We start from the raw sequence: 23,266 nt of genomic DNA on the forward strand, positions 1-23,266 counted from the left end.
GAAACAACAGGAGGAGGGGGGACCAACTGTGGGGAAAGCTCAACTTTCCTCTCGCACGTCCACTCCTGAACAGCATCTACCCAAGATGTCAAACCGCAGCCCTGCTTCCAAGGACAGGGTGTCACACGGAGGCTGGGTTTGCAGATCAGGGCTCCTCAGTCAGCTTGTATATATTGATATAAGGGTGAAGAACCCCCCAACTGGAATACATCAGCGAAGCTCCTTCGAGGTCAATGACAGATGCCCAGCTAATGTACAATGGAGTCAATGTTAATGTAGTCTATAAAGCTATGTCAAGTTATGCCCTGTGTCTGAAAACGGGGCCCAGGATTTGTAATTTAAGGCCATGCTCTCTCTTTCCTTGGTTTGTTTGCTTTCATCTCATCTCATCTCCCCTCTGTCCCTTACTGCCTTTTCCTCCTTGCATTTATTCACTCATTGCTCCTCCCTCATTTGCATTATCCCTTTCCCCTTCCTCCAGCCTCACACATCTCTTTAGCCTCGGAGATCTCGACCTCTATTTAATGCTAGAAGTTAGCTCTGCAGCTAATGTGGGGTGGGTTTTTTCCTCCACCCCTCTAATTTCTCCCAGCCAAGCAGCTGCAGAGATAGCATTCAAGCACAGGGCATGAGCAAACAGTTGTTAATCGCAAAAAGGGTGTGGTTCTTTCTGCTTCCTTGTCCTCTGCCCCAGCACCTTGGAGAGATCTTTAGATCAGTGCCAAGTCTGTCCCCCACCCACCGGTGTCAAAGGCAATTCTCGGGTTTGGCCCAGAGTTCATACAGCAAAAGACTATGGTAGGGAACCCAAAGGCCACTGCACTCCCTAGATAAATTCCAGTGTAAATTCTAACAAACTTGGAGAGAGCACTATCAGCCCAGGACCACCCTCCTCAGCTACGTCCGGTAATTATCTGTCTCCTGTCACTGTAGTATCTGAGTGCCTCACAGCACAGTTAGCTTGCTGAGCTAAAAGAGGTGTATGGGCATCATTGCAAGGCACAGATTAGCTGTTGGAGTCCAACCCCTTCTGAAACCAGCACCATATACCATGAATCTGCTGCCATGACCCATGCTACCACAGCTACTTATGCTCATAGTAGCTCAATGAGAACCAGTGCTAGTATGTGGGGGTTTGCCTCCTGAGCCGGGCATGTACACAGGATGGCTCAGTCAAAACTGGGGAGCTGAGTCCCCCTCTAGCCTAGCCACCTGCCACCTATGTGTAGCAGTGTCCACAGGGGATCTGACAACAGATTCACACCCTGGCTTGCTGGGCAAGTCATTGGCCAAGTAGACAAGCCCTGTGACAATAAATGGGCATCAGGGCTCGGTGCATTAGGCACTTGTAATGAAAGTTTAAAGAGAGTCTCAGCTGGGACCATTCCTTTGACCAAATGGTTCCAGCATGTTAACTACAGAGGTCACCATGACCCCATCGGGGAGCACTGGTATGTGGCACTCAAATATGTCTCTATTTTAACTCTCTCTTTTCTATTTCCTTTTCCTCTTCTTCTGCTCCTCTTTCCCTTACAGTTACACTCTCTAAGAGAAGAACTTTGCCACGGCTGATTCAAGTATCCAGGCAAGAAAGGAAACAATTAAGGCATTAACTCTTACAACCTTTAAAAACAAACAACTGTCACCAAGTTATAAAAATCCTTCAAGGCCTGAGGGTTTCTGAGCTCGAGCTGCTGCCCTGACAACAATTTTTGGTTTCTTTCCCTAGCGCAGAAAGCTTGAAGTATGTGGAAAGCCCTAACATGCCACTGTAGCGTTTTAAGGGTAGGCATAGCCTCAGTTGGATCTAATGATCCCTTTTATTACCCTAAACAATTCCCCTGGCTCTTTAGTATTTCCTTTCTTTATTACCTGCAGACAGGTAGGTTCCACCTCAGCTGTTTGGCAAACTCTACAAGAGCTGGGGGAAGATCAGAACCACAACTTAAAGTGTCACTGTAAAAAAAAAAAAAAAAAAAAAATCAGTGTAAAAATTGCATCACAGGGATTCTGACTTGCTTCTCAGTATCTCCAGACCAACTGGGCTCCATTTACAAGTAGAAAGTCCTGGGCCAGATCTCCAGCTAGTATAAACCAGCATAGTTCTCTTGGCTACAGGAACCTACACTGATCTGCATCTGTCCCATTGTTTGCAACTGCCAGCCCTTGGATCTGAGAGTCAAGCTGGGGTATTTCCTTCTCATGTGTCACAAGAGGCATGAAGGGTCTGCAGATCAAATTCTGCTTTCTCTGACATCAGTGCAAACCCCTTTGCCATCATTGGGTGTGCACAGGTGAGCCAATTAACTCTAATATGGGAATTTTGCAAACGGGAGATGAAGGTGCATGAGGAGTTGACTCCAGCTTGCTCACTCTTAGCTGTGCCAGTGTGGCAGGGCTAACAGGTGTTTAATATGGTAAAGTAGGTTCATCAGCTCTGGCTCTAAATATATACCAAGAGCTGATCTGTGGGAAAGGAGGGGCCATTTTTCCACAGTCATTTGACAAACAGACTCACACCTTAACGTGTGAAATAGATTTTAAATGGTGTTAAAAGAAAAACCTGCAAGCTGTTTATCATGTTGATGACATCAGCCTAGCCATGCGCAGGTGAGTTCCAGCTGTACCCTCATTCTCCTCTGATATGCCCATGTAATTCCCATTAACTCTAATGTGATGTGTGCCTTTGATAGGAAGAAAGATCCCACATGACAACTGCATATAGCTTAAAACACAGGCCTCCATTTTTTCCAAACCATTGCAGAAAAAATTCAGTAGAAAGCTCTTGCACCAAAAAGTGTCCCTCTTCACACACACACACACACACACACACACACACACTCCCATCACCATCACCTTCAATCCACCCTCCATCAGTATGGAGGGAGTGGAAGGTCTCTGCCAGCAGAGAAAAGCTGTAGCAAGACTGAGAATAAGAGATTCCCCCTTCTCGTTGACTTCATTGGGAGTTTTGCCTGCATAAGGACTTTGGGATGGGGTGGGACCTTTTTACCCCTCTATAGCACCTTCCAACTAAGGAGCTCACTATATAAAAGCATTAATGAATAACTGACTAAAGAAAGAATGAGGCAGCGGTGGGATATTCCAGTTGATGCGATACCACTGGAAATGTCAGTGCACTAAGATTCTAGATGCAAAGTTTAGCTCTGGTAGCCCAGGAGCAGGGATGGTTCCTAAACCGAACCCTACAGCAGGGACTAATGCTGTGCAAAATGTTTGCAAAGACAAAGCTCCAAAGCAGGGGAAACTAATCTGGTTTGGAGGCTACAAACACCATTCTTACTCACAAGGCTCAGAGAGCTTTGCTGAGACTCCTGAGCCTGCAGAGAGAACCCAGGTGCAGCCCCCTACTAAGCAAAACCCAGCTAGATGAGAATGTACAACAGCTGGCATGTCATACATCCATGGGGCTACTAATCAGGGGCACGCAAGCATGGCTGCTTTGAAGAAGGGCACCAGCCAATTGCAGGGTGGGAGGCAACAAAGCCGAAGAAAAATCATGTGATTTTTGCATGTAATGCTCAGCCTGACTTTTGGCTGGGACACCAGCAACACTCTGCTTCTCATTCACCTGGCTGGAAACCCACAAGGAATGAACACTTCCCTCTCACTCACTCAGCTCTCCTGCTCAAATAGGAAATGGCGCCCCCAGGAGGCAGGAGGACTTAGGTTGTGGCACAGCTAGTGCCAAATTGTTTCCAAACATTTTGCCTGATTGCTTTTGGGAGTGTCTGCTGAATGAGCCAATGGGAGTTTTAGCATTCACTTTAACAAAAGCTGGACTGTGGCTCTCAGAGAGATGCTCACATCTAAGCTCTTATAATCTTTTGGGGGAAATTTGGATCTGAACGGTGCGCTGCAGGTCCAGCTCCATGCAGAACATCAATACGCATAAGGCCTAGGGGAGGTAGTGTGACATAGTGGACAGAGCACTATACTGGGACTCAGTAGACTGGGTTCTGTTCACAGCTCAGCCACTTGGGCAAGTCACTTCACTCCCGGGGTTTCTGTTTCTCCCTCTGTGAAGTGGGGAGAATGGTACAGACCTTCTTTGTAAAGTGCTTTGAGATCTCTGTATGACTAAGAGGTAGGTATTATTTGTATAATGATGATCCTCCTCCGATGAGTCAATGGGATCTTTGATATTGACTTCAACAGACTTGGGATCAAGCCCTTTGAAAGCAAAGAACAAACCTACTTTAAACAATGAGCTTATTAATTAAAATTAAATCCGCAGCAGAACAGGTTAGGTTAGGGCAAGCTCAGATAGCACTCCCAACTGTTGTCGACTGCATGCAAACAGGCAGAAGCGTTAAGCAGGGGAGTGGGAGGCCTGGGAACATGTGGGATTGTAGGAAACCTCTACAAGATTTGGAGTTTCACAGAAAACTTGTTGGTTTCCCTAGGCTCTCTCTCGTCTTCATTGAAGCTGGCCCCAAACTAACAACAGCCCAGAAATCAGAGAATGTTCCAAAGCCAGGTTCCAGTTCTGTGTCTCCGACCCTCCTGTAGCAGGAAGTTTTAGACCTCTCAGACAATGAAAGAGAAGAGACCGCACACTGGAGAAGAACCTGGAGTATTTTAGCAGCCCATGTGAGACTAAGGGAGCCAAAGTGGTCTTTAACGCTGCTGTCTCTTTCCAGCATCCATAAACGCTTTTGGAAGAAGCAGGTTTATGCCACTGTCAGACAAACCAAAGTGGATAAAATCAGACTGAGCCTGAATCTTAGACCAAACTACATTTCTTCCTCCCCTGCCCACCCCCCAGTTCTTTCATCCCTATGCTTGCTCTGTATTTTGGGTTCCAGTCAGGAACATAAGCTGACTCCCTGGAAAATCATGAGGAAGAAAGCAACAAAAAGTCCTGTGGCACCTTATAGACTAAAGGCTGTTTCCTCCGCATTTTGAGCCCCAGCAAGAGGGAAGATCCCCAGAAATTTCACAAGGGAGCCCATTCTTCCTAGTTTTCCAGCCCAATCCTGCAAACCCAGTGGGTACAGAGAAGCTTTGGATTAAACTATCCAAATTTATGGATGTTGTTGGAACATGTCTGAAGCCCCCATAGCATAGGAGAGTGTTAATAGGCTGCTCCTATTGAGAGTTTTTTTGTTTTTTAAACTAGGAGACTTCGGAAAGGAACTCAGCAAACACATCACAAAGGCTAAAAATAATATTTAACAATTGGTGGCACTTTTCATCTATGGATCTCAAAGTACTTGGCAAAGGTTATTATGCCCATTTTGCAGAAGGGGAAACCAAGGCACAGAGCTTTTAAGTGACTCGCCCAAAGTCACACAAGGAGTGAATGCCTAAGTCAGGAACCCAGGAGTCCGGCTTTTCGATCTGATGGTTTAAGCAGAAGACAAACACTGCCTCCCACTAAAAAAAACAAAACAATTATATATGAAAAAAATATTACTAGCTCCTTCTTTCTCTCTGTGCCCAAAGGGAACAGGACAAAGTTACCAGCCCTCCTAATGTGGCCTTTGGAGATCCATCCTACCTTCCTGCATCCTCAGCGCTGGCCCAATGGCTCAGCTCCGGAGAGCACCCAAGACTTCATCCTCAGAGGGCTAAAGGGAGACGGAGGAACAACTGCCTGTGGGGGGCAGGCCAGTGAGAGCATGAGGTAGGTAACTGTATCAATGGGGAGGATGCCTCAAGGCATCAGGCTCCAAAGAACATCAGCTGAACTGCTTTGCATAGTAATAATATGAGTGATGGGGCAGCCGGAGCTTTCTCTCCTTGTGCCAAGTTTCCTTGTGCTGCCTGGGAAGGGCCACATGACAAAGGCAGGTTCCGGGCATGTTTCCTCCTGTACCCAGAGGCTAACAGTCCAATTTATGACCCAGTTGCAGCAGGGAGCGAGGAAGCAGCCCTGCCAGCAGGGGGATTCCAAGCCCCATTCTCCAGCTGATCCCCTCTATGAGCTGTTCCCACAGGGCAGGAGAGAGGCAGGGCTGGGACCCCATAGTCCCATTAAGGCACAGCCCTTCATTGGCGCCAGTGCAGGGCTGCTGCGGGGGGAGCGCCGGGTGACAACGAGGATCTCTGGGTAAGCACACACATTGCACCGTGCACTTCCCGAAGCAGCCAGCTTGCTCTGCGGAGCCATGCAGAGGAGGCAGTGCAGCTGTCTGCCGCCTCTAGGAGGCACTAGGAGGGAGTGGTCCCTGCACTCCAGAAAGCCCACCCCCCTGCACAGGGAGGAGGACTCTTCACCCTCTCCATCTGGTGCACCCTCTCTCTGGCAAGGCACCCATCTCCCTTAGCCGTGGAGCCAACTAATGCAGCTTGCAGTGCCTACATACTGCCCAAGCCTCAGCCAGATTGGGGGGCATTGGGGGAGAGATTAGGAGGCCTAGCAGGTGCCAGTTGTAACAACCTGGCCCTATGGGTGCATAACGACACCCTCTAGTGTCTGGGCTGATCGAGGGCCTGTCACTAACCCCCAGCTCAGACGGGACCTGCTGCAACTCAAGAGGCTGAGGGCTGTGCTGAAGGACCAGAGTTTTAGCCCCAGCACCCCAAGAATTAGTGCACCCCAGTGGAGATGTCAGGATTCATGAGGGCCTGACAGTTTTCCTCTTGTCCACCCCCTACCCCAGGGGGAGACATCTGAGGCCATCTCCATGGAGTGGAGCATTTGGCAGGGGGGCTGGCGGAGGGCAGAAGGAGCCTAGGGTTACCACCAGACCTTATAAGGGACATCCCTTCTTTAAATAAAAGATCGCCTGTCCCTTACTAAATCAGCCCAGGCAGGGGTGGCTCCAGGCTTCAGCACGCTAAGCGCGTGCTTGGGGCAGCATGCCATGGGGGGCGCTCTGCCGGTCGCCGGGAGGGTGGCAGGCAGGCTGCCTTTGGTGGCATGCCTGCGGAGGGTCCGCTGGTCCCGTGGCTTTGGTGGAGTCGTGGGACCGGCAGACCCTCTGCAGGCACACCTGCGGGAGGTCCACCAGAGCCGCGGGACCGGCGACCGGCAGAGCGCCCCCCGCAAAATGCCACCGTGCTTGGGGTGGCAAAATGTCTAGAGCTGCCCCCGAGGCCAGGACGCCTTTTATTCCAGGCCACTCCAGTGGCTCTTACCCCCAGCTGCAATACAGGATCAAAGGCATCCCAGACCAATTTAGAATGTGACAGAGGCTGCTGGTGGTGTGACCTGGCATGCAAGGTTGCGACACCACTCAAAGTTGGCCCAGCGCCCCTGCCCCCAGCAGGCACATCCCGGATTTTTGAAAAAAACAACACTGGCAACGCTGGAAGACCCAATTTCAAGACTCTCTGCATATCACATAGGCCAGTGCCCCAGCTCTCTGAGCCTGCACCATGCCGTGAGCCCAAGGGATCTGGCAGGCCACAGAGATCTCAATGATTCCCAATTTCAGGGGTGGATTTGCAGGTGTCACCATTGTTAACTGGTTCAGCAGCCCCCAAGGCTGGCCTCATGCCCGGTCGTAAGAGTCCCGGGGGAGAGAGCTGAGGGCTGATCTGCTTGGCCCTGCCTGCGTCTCCCACGCATTCCCTCCCCAGTTGGGACCAGCTGGTCAGAGAAGCAAAAGCATCTAACCTGGGAGCAATGACACAAGGCCTCTGAAGCCCAGAGACTCAGGTCAGCTAAGGACCAAGAGAGGCAGAAGCTTTTGCAAAACTCGCCTGCAACTCGAGCCTGCAAACCTTGGCCTGGAAAGATTTGCAAATGAACATCCCGGGGAAGACTCAAATTTCCACCTATTGTGCAAGTTCTCCCCATGTCCACGCTCACCTCCCAAAGCTCACCTCTTAAATTATCCTTCCCCACTCCCCTGACCCTCCCTCCCCCGACCTCTCAGCAGGAGTTCTCCAAAGACCCAGTGACTGGCTCAGCTGTCCTCTCTACAGCAGCCTTTGCTCTTCTAAACTTTTGCAACAACAGCCAGCCTTAGCTCTCTCCAATCTCAGGCCTTGGCTCTGGTCCTGTGGTGGCTATGCCACCTCCACAGGAGGTTGCACTACGGAGCCCCTAGTGGGCAGGGTCCTCGGGTGCATCAGCAATCACACCCCTGCTGTCTGTAAAACGTCCTGCTTGGATCCAGGGTTTTGGTTCAGCTGCTCAGTATGGATTCAATCTGCCCTTCGAGTCTGGGTTTGTTTGGAACTTGAGTCTTTGTTTGGATCCATCCCGGCTCTTCATCTTCCCCTATCTATACAGCTCCCTCCAGCCTCCCAGAAAGAGGACCCCACTTCTTCCACAGTCTCCATCCTCATCCCAGATAAGCCCTCTCCCCCAAATAAGGATGACAAGTCGCCAAAGCACCCATGTGGGAGAATCAGCTGGAGACCCCTTCACATTTTACCTGACACTGGCTCCCACAAATCCAAGGGCCAGGAAAGCTCAGTCAGGCCAGATCACCATTCCCAATGGAGTACAATAATCCCTGCTTTATCCTGCTGCTCCTCAACAACTGACTTTGAGGTTGTCTCTCAGTCCCTTTCTTCTCACCTTGTGCTGGACATGTGCTCCAGACCCCTGTCTGACAAGAGCGTGGGGTTACCAGAATGGCAGGGGGGGGATAGCTCAGTAGTTTGAGCATTGGCCTGCTAAACCCAGGGTTGTGAGCTCACTCCTTGAGGGGACCATTTAGAGATCCCAGCGGGGGGAATCTGTCAGGGACAGTACTTGGTCCTGCTAGTGAAGGTAGAAGACTGCACTGGACTCAATGACCTTTCGAGGTCCCTTCCAGTTCTATGAGATAGGTATATCTCCATCTTATCGTACCACTGGCCCTGACGTCCCAAGGAGACAGGCACTCTAGAAATACTACTGGTTACCTCAGATTCACTGGAATCAGCCTGAGGACAGAGTCAGCTTCATCTGAGTGTGAATGGGGAGTACCTGTAAATGAAGGCTGTCAAAGTCCAGCAGGTTGGGTATGAAATGATTACCAGCCTGTTTGCTCTGCAAGCCAGACATCTGGTGGCAACGAGGAAATGAGATGGTTTTATTGGGGACCATCAGATTAACTATGAAAGTGGATTCTAGGTGTTCCTGTAACCAAACAGGGCTAAGGGAGAAAAGGCCACAGTAAACCAACCCAGGACAACCTCACAGAAGGCAGCTCAGAGCAAAGTGATTAGTGATTCCAGGCACCTCCATTTTGGGGTGCTTATCTTGAATTACCTTGAAGGGACCTGGGTGGCAGAGGGTTCAGCACAGTCTGTAAAAATCCATCCGTCTCTCTCACACACATGGACAAACTCCCTCTCTTTGAGGCTGCTTGAGGGGGGGACCCGGGGCAGAATTTGGCCCGTGATTTTCAGAGCAAGGACTCAGAAGCTCTTCATTTGAGAGCTGTCCCTGGTTCTGGATCCAGGGAGGTTCTGAGCATGCTGAATTGAGAACAGGAGTGCGAGGCATGCTAGGCCTGGCTTTATGCTCCGGGGTGGAATAAGCTGCATACACGATCAAACAGCATCCTGTACCCCCAGGGCTGTGGGGTCACCTCCCAGACAGCACAAAACTGACATGGGCCAGTACCATACCAACAATGTACTGTGAGGTTCGGGGGTCCCTCAAACACTGTAGCCTCACAGACTTCAGTGATCCAGATCTGTCCTGTTCATTCAGTGCATCTCCTGGACATGGGAAGAGCCTGGACAATAGACATGCCAATTGTACTGATTTCAGCAGTGGAGTACTGTTACTGTATGTCTTGTCTAGGTTTCCTCCACTTCAGGGAGGCAGGGGGGATGGGAATCTCAGGATATAGAATCCAGTCTAGTTCCCTCCCATTCTCTCCTTTTCCTAAGAAATGATCACAGCTGCATCCCTCCTTTGTGCCCTGAAAGCTTTGGTGTCAATGTGCCATATTGATCTCTGATGCAAACTCCACTGACTGACAGGGAGGCACAGGTCTATTAAGGATGGTAGGGAAATATGTCTAGGGGCTATTGCATTTAGGACTTTGAGAAAAGATTTTCCTTTTCTCTTCTGTCCTTCCACTGAACCTTGCTGACAAGCTTCCTCCTGGGCAATTCTCTTCCTAGCTGACTTTTCTACAAGTTATCGTTGGGGTATTAAAGAGAGAGCACAGATCAGTGTTCCTGCCCCGCCCCCTCCAACGACAGCAAATACACAGATCCCCGCTCATTTACCTGCACCTGATGCAGAGATTCTTGGGTGACGGAGCCCCTGTTCAGTGCCGTCTTTGATGTCCACACAGATCTCTGTGGCCCAGGTCAAGCCGCCCTCTCCCCCTGCCATCTCTCCATTCCCACTGGGAGATGAACAGCAGAGAGGGGAGGGAAGTGGCAAACTGACCATCTTAATTAAGCACCGACCTGTGTGTGTGTCCCAGGGGAGCGGTGGAGCTTGGTGATCCCCATCAAAATCCGGAGAGCCCCTATTTATATCAGCACATGCCTCCCCCTGCAAGTCGCTTGCCCCGCAGAGACGCTTGCCCCGCAGGGACGCCTGCCCATGAGAAAGCCGGCATTGTAAGGGATTTGGCATCAGAGGTGTCATTTGTGTTTCACTAACCGACCATAACCATAAAAATCAGACACAGAGCCAATTTGCCTTTGGCACTGAAAAACGTGAAGGGCAGGCCTGAGACACAAGCAGTCTGATTAAAAGGGTTAACAGCACCTACTGTCCTTTTGCAATTACACCCCCAGCCCTTTGCATGCCCAGCTTAGCTAAGCCAGTCACTGAAACCTGGCGATCTGTATACCAACAATTGTCATTATTTATATAGCCAGGTATCTAACAATATTTAACTGTTCTATAGATCATCTACCCAAGGTTCTCCAAGGGCACTTATTTAATCAATGCACATAATTATATCAATTAAGCCCTCGCATATTCCCAGACACAAGCGTTATTGTCTAAATTTCATAGCTGGGTAAACTGAGGCACAAGGTTTTTTTTTAAGTCAGTGGTCATATAGCAACACAGCTAGATACAGAACCCAGGGGTCCTGACCCCCACCCCCAACCCCTCAGTCAAAGCTCTGGGGGGGGATTTCCAAAGGCACCAATGAGAATTAGGTGCCGACTCCCATCGACTTTCAGTACCCAACTCCTTCTAATTCCCATTTGTGGTTTTGGATATTTCCCTCCTAGGATTGTAGGAGGCATCTATTGGATCAATATATTTTCCCGAGGAGAGGCTGATCCCAGCTGCTTCAGAGGAAGGTGCAAGAAATCCTGAAGTAGGAAGTTTTGGAATAACCTGGAAATATCTCAGAACCACCCCAGATATTTCACCAGGTCATTCAAAACAAGGGGGAGAAAAAGCCAGGTGACCACATCACAGAATCAGCCCACTGACCTCAGATGACACAGGACAGGAGACAAGAGAGCAGGGGCTGGATCAGAGCAGAGATGGAACAGACCTAGGAGATCTTAGGGTCCAAAACCGTGGAGGGTAAGTCAGACGGAACACTGAAGCAAGACTATCTTAGCCGGACTTACTCGTTAGGTGTGCAGAGATGTGCTGGTTCTCAGCTGTAGCATCGATCCAGAAAGGTTAGAAAAGTTCTTCCTCTTCCCTTCAGCGTCTCAGGCAGGCATGGGGAGGGGACAGAGGCGGTTTGGGGGTGCAAGATTTGGCTCTTGGGGAGTGCTGGGCAGGGGGGTGGGATGAGAGCCCTGTCCCTGCGTCACTCACCCGGACACTGTTTGCAGGAGGCCAAATGTGCCAAGAAGCATCAGCCCTCTGAGGAGTGCCACCAGAAGAGACCTCCACCGGATGGAGGAGGCGTGGGAAAGAAGCGGTGGGCTATGGAGAAATGCACTCAGCTAAAAAGTCTCCTGTTTCTAGGTATGTACCCTGACGCTGAGCGCTAGAATGCAAGTGTTCAGCAAATGCCTCCTTTGCCCATTATATCTAATTCCTTCCTTATTTACCTGAACAAACAAGCAGTGTGCTTACCTCAGCTGGAGGTGTTTGAATATCCTAGCCCAGGGTTAACCCTTTAGGGGGATGATCCTTCATGCACATGCCCTTGTTGGGACTCAGAGCCGAGAATCTTTCCCTGTCTCCCCTTGCCCACCTTCCCCACAACACCACTGCCTTGCCCATCTAACCTTTAACCCCTTCAGAACCGCTGCCCATACGATGGACCCTGGCTGCCAGCACTGTTCAAGAGAGGAGACCCAGGGTCCTGGTAGGCTGGCGTGGAAGGGAGATAAGAAGTTTCCTTGCTACATACCCCTAGATCACGTGGGCAGCTTGGAAGGGAGGCCATGCACTGTTGTGAGAGCACCAACACCCCACTGGTGCCATGGAGTCAGTGCTGCCCAGCTAGGTGAGATACAGAGCCCCTTCTCCTGACTCAATTGGAGCCTCTAACCCTAAAAGTCTCCTCTAGCTCTGTTGCACTCTTTGGTGCAGAACCATCTCCTCCAGTTCTGTTGGCTCCTCTTCACATAGATCCACTCCCCTTCCGGTCTCATGGGACCAGTTCTTTCTCTGGAACATGAGCTACAAATCGCAATAAATCTATCCACGCACAACAGATGCTGAGGGGCCCAAGATGAATGGCAGCAAATTCAGAATTAAGGCTGCTCCAGCCACCTCTTAATCAACTCAAGTGTCCGCAGCACTACAGAGCCCTACTCCGGTGCGTGACGTGACCGGGCCTGCTGCTAAGGGGTAAATGGTAATCAGCAATCATACACTGCATGTCTATAGTATCATCCCTCCTTAGCTCTTCACCTACTGAAATGCTGCTGCATATGGGACAGAGTTTGACAGCTGATTGACAGGATAGGGCCAGGGAGCGAAGATGAATACTGGGTCCGAGTCTCCCACACCAGGGCAAGTCAAAAGTAACTCTGCAAAAGCCAGAGGAATCAAGCCAAGTGGCGAGAGGTAACTCAGGCCCACTGCATCCAGCAGAAACCACAAGGAAACATTAGCTTGGCAGGACGTATGTAGCTATATTGCAATTCAGCCCAGACACCAGGGGCAGAGATGTCTGGATTGGCATTGGCCCTTCTATTGCACTTACCGGCAGCATCCCACATCCTTCTAACCAATTCTCAGGATCATGAGTGCAGAAGTCTTAGCTCCCTGCTCCCACTCACCCAAGCTTTTATCGGAGCCCTGCTTTCCAAGCATGGCTCCATCTTTGCTTCTTCAAGCTGATGCAAGTTCCATCCCTAGTAACTGTCCAGCCAGCCAGCGCGGAGGCTCTGCGAATGATAAGCACTGCAGGGCACACACGGCTGATAGGCTCACAGATGTTTGTTTACATCCTTGAACGCGCACCTCCCCTCATCCTAGTCACAAGAAGCGCTCGCCTCGTGGGCTGTCACATCAAACAAAGGTATGCATGGCACACGCCAGGTGAGCACAAATTATTTGCACATGCACGGACACCCAGTGTACCCAGACACAGAGGCTATGCACGCAGACATACACGAGCCGTACAGACACTTAGAGCTGCTACACACAGACACAAGTACAACTGCATGTGTAAACAGGTCCACGTGTACAAAAGCTCAGGCCACATATCAAGGGCCAGATACAGACAAATCCTTACATACACTTACAAGCAAGTATAGCCCTATACCTGGATTCACACAAGCAAGCAAGTCCATCTATAACCAACCCCAGGGTTCCATGTATACAGACAGGCCCACATATTCATGCACATGCAAAGGTCATACACAGCACATTCATATGCACACGGAGAGATCCATAAGGACACAAACAGAAACATCCATAGAATATATAAATATGCAGATCCATATAAACTACAGATCGGTGCGTATATGAGAACAATGACACACAAATCCAAATCTATGTAAGAACAGGCCCATATGTGCAAACACCAAGGTTCAGATACAAACAAGTGCAAGTACGTACACATGTACATACACACGTGTACATACTTACACATGTACATGTGTGTAGATACAGACCAACATCCAGGAAAATAAAAGCAAGGCCAGATGTAGGCACCAACACATGTGGTTAGGGTGACCAGATGTCCCGATTTTATAAGGACAGTGCCAATTTTGGGATCTTTTTCTTATATAGGCTCCTAATACCTCCGTCCCGATTTTTCACATTTGCTGTCTGATCACCCTACGTGTGGTCCATATACACAGCGGCAAATCCTTCTGGACATACACATATGTATGTGCACAGACACACCTGTATACACATCTAGACATGCTGAGCACAGTTCCCAGCATCCCTCCCCCCACCCACTCCCCACAACCACCACCATGATTATGTAGAAAGCAAATATTCCCACGACCTTAACAAGGCAATTGTTCTAGGCCCTTCATCAACAGATAACGTTTCTCAAAAGAAAAGGTCTGTCCCCTTGGATTCCCTCCCCTTTCAAGCTCTCAGAAGAGTTTAGCTGCCTGAGGGTTAAACCAGCCTGAACAGCCAGGGCTGGCATAGCAGGGGCTGAGGCTTGGCTGCCCTGTGATGCTGGGGCCAACACTTCCAACAGTAGCAGTTAGCAGGCGCTCCCACTCAGCCAGCCGCATTCCAAGGAGCTCTTGTCCCTTTAGTCCAGGGGTAGGCAACCTATGGCACTGGTGCTGAAGGCAGCATGTGAGCCGATTTTCAGTGGCACTCACACTGCCCGGGTCCTGGCCACCCAGTCTGAGGGGCTCTGCATTTTAATTTAATTTTAAATGAAGCTTCTTAAAAATTTAAAAACCTTATTTGCTTTACATAGAATCATAGAATCAAAAGGTTGGAAGGGACCTCATGAGGTCATTTAGTCCAACCCCCTGCTAAAGGCAGGACCACTTTCCCTAAATAATCCCAGCCAGGGAGCGGTCTAGCCGGACCTTAAATATCTCTAAAGATGGAGATTCTACCACCTCCCTAGGTAACCTATTCCAATACTTCACCACTCTCCTACGTCAAGAAAGTTTTTTCTAATACCAAGCCTCGACTTCCGCAACTGCAACTCAAAACCATTGCTCCTTGTTCTGTCCCCTCCCACCAACCTGAGAACAGCCTAGCTCCCTCCTCCTTGGAGCACCCCTCTAAGTAGTTGAAGGTTGCTATCAATCCCCCCACTTATCTTTCTCTTCTGCAGGCTTAAAATAAGCCCAGTTCCTTAGTCTCTCTTCATAAGTCATTTGCTCCAGTCCTCCTAATGCATTTTTGTGCCCTCCGCTGGACTCTCTCCACGAATTGTTCTCACATACCTTATTTTTTTTGTGAGTGTGGCGCCCAAACTGGACACAATATTCCAGATGCCGGCTCACCAGTGCCGATAGAGGGGAAATAATCCAATCCCTACTGATCCTGCTGGCAACATTCCTACTAATACAGCCCAGTATGTCTATTAGCCTTTTTGCGCCAAGAGCACACGTAGCTCATGTTTCAACCTTCGCATCTACCGAACCCCAAGATGCCTTTTCATTCAGCACTGCTACTTAGCCAAAACAATCGTTCCCCGCCGTGTAGCAGCGCATGGGGTTTTCTTGTCGCTAAGTGCAGGACTTATGTTCAGCTTGTCCTTATGTTGAAACTTCATGAGGTTTCTTGTGCCCACATTCTCCATTTGTTCTAAGTCTCCCTGAATCCTATCCTGCCCTCTAGCGTGTCCACCACTCCCCCAACTTGGTGTCATCTGCAAAGATTCTTAATGTGCAAGCTATCATCGGGACCAAAAGTCCCATCAAAGATCATATAATGAAGACATTGAATAGAAACGGGCCCTAAAACAGACCCCTGGGGTCACACCACTTGGTTCACTGGTTGCCACTTAGAGAGTGTGGCCATTGATAGCCTACCCCGCTGAGTCTTCGTTGATTCCATCCAGTTTTCTAACTCCACTTCATCAGTCCATTTCCCCTCAACGCCATACTTCCTTAGTTTTGCCTGATGAGAATGCTGTGGGAAACCGTGTCAAAAGCCTTACTAAAGTCAAGGTATACAACATCAACAGCTTTGCCCCCATCCACAAGTCCAGTCATCTCATCATAGAAAGCACACATACAACAATTTAGTGATATATTATAGACTTATAGAAAGAGACTTTCTAAAAATGTTAATAATAATAATAAAAATAATAATAGGAGATAAATATATCTCCTAGAACTAGAAGGGACCTTGAAAGGTCATTGAGTCCAGCCCCCTGCCTTCAATAGCAGGACCAATTTTTGCCCCAGATTCCTAAGTGGCCTCCTCAAGGATTGAATCACAACCCTGGGTTTAGCAGGCCAATGCTCAAACCACTGAGCTATCGCTCCCCCCAATGTATTATTGGCACACGAAATCTTAAATTAGAGTGAATAAATGAAGACTCAGCACAGCACTTCTGAAAGGTTGCTGACCCCTGCTTTAGTCAATCTTTTCCTTCCCAGCAGCAATCTCAGCCTGCCCCATTCTTCCCTTCTGAGCTCTGTTTTTCTTTCCTCTGCCTTTTCTTTTGCTTCTTGTCTCCTTTCCCGTTATGCACTCACTTTGCATGGGGATAAAAGGCTGCAAGGTGGGAGGCAGCGGAGGGAGAATCAGGCCCACTGTGCCTTTAAGAACACGCTGCCCAAGCTCTCAATCCACACCTAACTTCCTATAGACTAGAGAAACTCGTAGATGCTCTTTAGCCCCTGCCTAGAGCAAATCTCTGATCTCCACTGAAAACAGCCAGCATCGAACAAATGTTCCTTTGTTATCCCAGAAGGAACTGTGCAAACTTGTCACTGCTTTTCGGAACACGTTAAAGTGCCACTTAGCAGCCCAGACTCGCTCCCCCAGCAACAGCTCAGGCTGCGGTTGACCCATGGGTCCTGGAGGGGAAAAGGCCTCAATTTTCTCCATCAGGCCTGTGCCAACAGAAATGGGTTTTAAAACCCACAGCCCAGATAAGCGCACAATCAAAAAGCTATTTTGCTAGTAAAAATAAAGGAAGGCCGTGCATTAAAGTGCCACAAACAAGCGGCGGCAATGTTGGCACACGGACCCCTTGCACATTCCCATGCTATCGCCAACTCAGGGGGCTCAGCCTCCCTTTTGAAATGCATCAATGTTATCTTATCAAGAGGAGACCATTTCCCCTAGATTACTGCATTGGCTGCTGCAGGTGAGTGTTCTTTGTTCATTTCGATGAACGCTTTGTAATTAGAGTCTGGTCCCTAACACGTGGCAGGCAGCACGGACTGCTGGGTGTGTACCCACACTGGGGACGAGCTCCCTGGAACAGTTGCAGCTGTACTGCTAGTGATTCCCCCTTGAGCAGAAATATCCTGAATGCCCTTGGCTCACCCCAGCCCATCCACATGGGTACCCTTGTGATCCACAGCAGATGTTTGTTAAGTAGATTTTGTGGGTGAGATATGCACATATTCCACTTCTCCTTGAGGTTTCAGTCTAACCTACAGCTGATCCAATGACAGCAGCTAAGGTAGGTAGTAGGCCCCAGTTACGATAGTACCAGAGCATCTCACCATATGTCATGTCCTCAACATGCTGGAGGATGTAGGAAATGGCCTCATTTTACAGAGGAGACCGAAGCCAAGATCACACAGGAAGTCTGGGAAAGCAGGGAATTGAACCCAGGTTTCCCAAGTCCAGGCTAGCACCTTGACCCTGGGCCATCCTCCTGTATGGTGATACGGACACCTGCCCACTAAGGAGGTAGGCTGAGAACCATCAGCTCACTTCACACAGGCCATCAAGCAACCTTTAGATCTCAACAAGCAGAGACAGGCCAAAATACATGCTGCCTAATATCCAGGGATGTAGGCTCAAGGTGTCAGAGAGAGACATGCCACCTGCAAAATTTGGGTTCAGAGTCCATGCATCTCCATAAAAGTGTCAGGGATGTTTGTTTCTGGGGTTTGGGAATGGATCCCTCTTCTTCCTGACCCCCTGAGAATTCCCATAATCTGGTGGTTGGGATGCCATGAAATTAACTATGCTGGGACCAACCCAGCATTCATTTACAATTTCACTGCAAGACGCACTGGGGCTTTGAACCAGGATGCAACCACTGTTGAAACACAAGCGCCATCTTTGATCACTAGCGAACATAGAGTAACTAGGTCAATAGAGGAGTCCCAGGTGCACACATGGATTTCATCAGCATGGCTTGCAAAAGGTCTGACCCTAAGAGATGCTCAGCAGTTGCAGCTCCAGTGGGATCTGAGCACCTCAATGCCAGAGTCAAATTTCTCTTGGTCGCTCATGGAGTTTCTCGCCTTCCGGGACACTAAGAAATTATGGGCCTTCTAGTGTCAATGGCAAGACCCTCACTGACCACAAGGAGCTTTGAATCAGATCCCAGCTCTAAGCACCTCCTTTCTCCCCAGCTCCTAAGCCAATGGCATGGCTCTGTCCACCCCGCCATACAAAACAGGAGTATTATGCAGTTCTTCCTGGGGGACTCTCTTATTCCATAGAGAGTGAAACAGCTTCAGTGAGGAGACAGAGAGCCCCATCCTACAGTAGCCTAGCTGTCAGGACACTCACATGGCGGAGTTGGGAAGGGAAGAACTTGAGTTACAGTTCCTGCTCCAGAGCTGGAATTCCAACCTGGCTCTCCCAGCTGAGTGCCCTAATCCCCAGGCTAAAGCAGGGGGTGGTACTAGCAGTTTGAGGAGAGTGTCTAGCAGAAGAAAGCAAACAAGATGTTTCTGGAGACTCTAATGGGTGTCTTGCGGCACTTCCAACACAGTCCTATCTCTTTGCTTGTTTTAACCACCCCAGTTTGTCAAAATAGACATGAATTTGCAAATTGTTTCAGTCGACCCAAACCTGACTTTTTTGGAGGCAACAAATTCATGTGAAAAACACGGCCCAGCTCGACTCACGGCTACTTCAGTCCTTGCTTGCTTTCAGCTCACGGCCAGTCCCGCTGCACCCTCTCCAAGCAGTGATAACTTTATCATAGTTTATGAATAGAAACACAGGTATGTCTCAAATGTGGAAACTTAAGATAGGGCATAAAATAACCACAACACACACACCAGCCGACATAAATTGCTACTGACATTCTCCACTTCTCTGTTTCTTGATGATTTAGTTATTGTTGTAAAGCCAATGCACAGCGCGTGGGGAGGTTGAGAGAACTGTTTGCCTGAGCAGGGCAGCCTGTTTACCTTCTTTACTATGAGAGTGCATGTGATAATAGAGCAATCCAAAGAACAATTCCCCTGATTTGCCTAAACCATTATTCAGAGTTTTCTCAGGAACTGTGATGTTGATGACCACGACTTGGACACACACACTCCAGAGACAGCAAGAAAGAGACAAACATCCACAGATAAACAATTTACTGCTCTTTTCCTACCCAATGGCACCTTGTTTTTGTAAATCCTAAAAAGATGAAGGCTCAGAGGGGAAGGAAATTCAGGACCATCAAACATGGGTAACTTCCATTAGCCTCCACGACAGCCTAGGATGTCTGGAATTTAGCCTCTGCAGGGATATAGTGGATCCCAGTCCTTGCGAAAGACATGGTGGCTTCTTTGTATGTACGAGAGAGTCACATGAGTCAACATGGCCATCTCATTGTGGATACAGTGCTTCTAATCTTCTCAGCAGATGGTAGCTCTCGGCCCAGGAGGAACGAGTAATACTGGGAGAGCAACATGATCCACTGGACACCATTGGATCAGATCTCTGGATAATAAAGCCAAAATGAAAGTCTAACCCACTGGTGAGTGTGTTATGTGTCTCTCACATATATAGGATATATACCTGTTACAACTTCAATTATAGTGCCTTCACAATTGAGCTCAAGCCCTAGCAGTTCAAGCTTGTAGCTTTGGGAGTCCTGCGTTCACTCCCCAGGCCAAGATGGCAGTCACCACAACTCGGACAGGAAAGGACTGCTGCACTCCTATCAGCCAGTCCTCCCACTGAGGAGACTGGTTGGGCCCGAGTGGGACAAGGGGGCAGGGCCGACTCTAGCCATTTCGCTGCCTCAAGCATTGCGGCACGCTGCGGGGGGCGCTCTGCCGCTCGCTGGTCCTGCGGCTCCGGTGGAGCTCCCGCAGGCATGCCTGCGGATGCTCCACCGGAGCCGCGGGACCAGCGGAGCCACCAGCTGCCCTGCGGGCAACCAGCAGAGCACCCCCCGCAACATCCCGCCCCAACCCCACGCTTGGCACGCTGTGGCCTGGAGCCGGCCCTGCAAGGGGGTCCTGGCTGAGATGACTGTTGAGATCAGCAGAGGCAGATTCTAGCCTCATTCTGATGTGCCCCATTTCCCTGAGGGAACCATCCCTTCTGCAGACCCTGCTGACCTGGGAAAGGAACGGGGAACACTTGCCCTGTTTCTGCATGTGAAAGTACACAGCACAAATGCTCACTACACTAAATGTGCAGGGTCAGGCTATGGTTCCAGGCTTTAAAAAGGATTCAGTTCTGTGGTAGTTTAATTAATCCCAGGGGGCTGTTTACTTCCCCTTCGTGCCTGAAGGGAAACAGTAGCAGAAGCATTTAGGGAGTATCAAGACAGGAACTCCTTTGGGAACCAGCCAACCTGCTGCAGCTTCACCGTGAGGCAGGGCAATACTGAATTGACACTAGCGATAGACCTGGGCCACAAGGATCCAGATCCAAACACCCCCACCACCCAACTTGGACCCCAGAGCTTTGGTTTGGGCTCATCTCCAATTTGCACTCCACAAACTGGAACCAGTCCAGTCTCCAAAAAGCAGCAGCCAGGGATGGGGGGAGGATCCCAGCCTCTGAACGGCTCCCCCCATGAGGAGCAGCTGTTTTTTTGGAACTAACTCCATTTGTTTAACAGGTTTCCCTTATTTTCACAAAACTGTCTGAATTTCAGTGCTCATGACAGGGAAGGAAAATTCCAATGCACAGCGCAAGCCAAGCATAGTGAAGGCAGGGCCGGACATGCTCCTTCAATGCCATGCTAACCCCTCTGCTATTGCTGAGCCGGGTGCTCCGACAGCTCTGCCGGTAGCACCGCTGTACAGACGTAGGATCTATGGTCCTCAAAGTCCAGCATCCTGCCAGGTTCCATCCTGCTCTCAGCACAGCTTCAGAGCAGGGTCTATTCTTTATTCCCCAGGCTGTCACTAATGCTCTTACTTTGCTCGTTTGCATTGACTATTACAGATCTATATAGCCATTCCAAGCGCACTGCTCATTCTAGCATAAGTTGCAGCTCCCAAGAGCTATTTTTTTAACATTGTGCCCCAGGTGCATTCTCACTGTTTGGTTGTACCACAGAAATGGCACATAATCCACACTCAGCACAAGTCAGCTCATGTGCTACACACTAAAGTCACTCCAGCCTCTCACACACTGCACCTTAAGGTCATGTTAGCTTCACGTAGCCCACCCATGCTACTCACTAAGGTCACATCAGCCACACACACTAATTACATGCCTGCTCTCCACTTGATATAGTCTAAGGTCATGGAATGAAAGCCTCAGACTCTCCCTAGGGTCTCCAGACACTGCAGATACAATGCACACAGAAAGGTCTATGAACCACAAAAGCGTCATGCAAGCAACATGCTGCCGTGCCTGAGCGGTAACCAGCCTTTCAGCAGGAGGGTGGGGGCTAAGAGAAAGTTTTGTGGGGAGGGGGCTCTTGCTTGTGCAAGCTGAATTGGCTACTCTTTACTGTCACCATTGGTGGGACTTCCTGTCTTACTCAGTTTCATTACCACCTTTGTACCAGGACCAACACCAGAGCAGCCAACCCTGCCTCAGTCACCAGCCAACCAGAGAAGAGAAGGATCTGGTCATGCCAAACAAGCAGCCAGTTTGAGGCTATGGAGCAGATGGGATGGAGTTGGAAGCAGCCCACGTGGGACCATTGCTTTCTGCATCCCAAATCCCATTCATCCTGGCCTTTCAGGGACTCTTTCAGACCAAAGCGCGATCTTTATATTGAGAATGTTTTCCCTGCTCTTGCTATCGCTAACACTGGAGATTTAGATAAGCAAAAGATTAGAGAAAATGCCATGGCCCTGCTTTGCAGGTTGTTGGTTTTGTGCACTCAGCAGTACTTTGGAGTTGCCTTCTTTGCTTCCCCTGTTTGTTTGGGGCAGCAACACGGGGCAAGAAAAATATACAAAAGCCCCAAAATGGGCAAAAGGATTCAGGAGCAGGGTCTGAAACTGCTGTTAACTCAGTTTGGAAATTAACTACAAGCTGACCGGGCCCCTTTCCTGAAGCCATCTGAGACACAAAGGGAGCAGTGAAGACCAGCGGTAGGCAGAGCCGTCTTCTCGTGACAGGCTTGGTTTAATTCAGCCACTACATCTGGCCTCTGGCGGGGCAGGGATCCTCCTTTTGTTCTGTGTTTGTAGGGCACTTAGCACCATGGGGTCCCGGGTCACGACTCAGTAAATAAACAAACATAGTAGTAGCTCAGAGCGATTTTTATTGGCGTGGCCTGACCCTATTTCCAAGCACGGTGCTCTCCAGGGAGTATTGAGCTTGCTCTATGCACAGCATCCAATTGGGGCTCTGTTCTTTATTCCTCAGCCTGTCCCGCATGCGCTAACTCCCTGCTGGCCCAACTCTGCTCCCATCGGCATCAATGGGAATTGAGCTAGGCCAGTGCTTTTGACAAGCCCGCCCAACAGGTTTATAGTGAGACAATGTAACTCCCCTCCCACCCATCCCTGGGAAGGAGTTCATGAAGCTTGCACCATGAGAAGCACAGACCTGCCAGACACCAAGACATGTGGGCGGTCGCAGGATGGGCTAATGGTTTGGCCACTCATTGAGGACTTGGGAGCCCCAGCTTCAATTCTCTTCTCTGCCATAGACTCCTCGGGCAAGTCATGCAGCCCCGTCCATAAAACAGGGAGAAGGGCATGGGTATGGTGAGGATAAATACATTAAAAAAGTCTGAGCTGCATGGATGCTATGGAGATGGGGGGGGGGGAATGGGAATAGAGACCCATAGACTGGCTAAGGATCTTCAGCCAAGCCCACGTATACATGTAATGGTGGCCAAACTTACTGGCCCTTAAAGCTGCATGCGGCAATCTTTGGATGTTTGAGAGCCGGGCCACACCTGCCAGGGTCTGGAGCGTCTGCCTTGCGGGATGCATCTGACAGGGCCCAGAGCTTCAGCCCCCTTCCTGCTGAAGCCCTGAGCCCCAGCAGGTGAGACTCCCCTCCCTACTGGGCAGAAGCCCCTACCCCACCATCCCACTGCAATAGACAGGTCCTGAGCTCCCCCATCCCAGTTTGGTAGCTGGAGAATAGGAGGGTCTGGGGGGCTCCACAACCCACACTTGAACGGTAAAAGAGGCACATGTGGCTCACAAGCCGGTTTGGCCACCCTGA

The 23,266-nt window shown here is 49.7% G+C and overlaps 1 protein-coding gene across 2 annotated transcripts in view; it reads right to left on the bottom strand.

Moving 5' to 3' along the window:
• The window catches only part of SPDEF (SAM pointed domain containing ETS transcription factor), a 28,282-nt gene extending 16,447 nt beyond the window's left edge, over positions 1-11,835 (bottom strand). The window contains exon 1 of one of the 2 annotated variants that reach the window (XM_032792644.2): positions 11,473-11,835. Coding sequence is in view for 1 of the 2 variants with exons in the window: in XM_075064920.1 (XP_074921021.1) it covers positions 10,153-10,261 (109 nt within the window). In the remaining variant the exon portion in view is untranslated. Of the gene's footprint in view, positions 1-10,152; positions 10,262-11,472 lie in introns of those variants that run through there. The other variant, XM_075064920.1, reaches the window with a different exon arrangement.
• Positions 11,836-23,266: the final 11,431 nt, after the last annotated feature.

Source organism: Chelonoidis abingdonii, chromosome 4 (genome assembly GCF_003597395.2).
Source record: "Chelonoidis abingdonii isolate Lonesome George chromosome 4, CheloAbing_2.0, whole genome shotgun sequence".
Lineage (NCBI taxonomy): Eukaryota > Metazoa > Chordata > Testudines > Testudinidae > Chelonoidis > Chelonoidis abingdonii.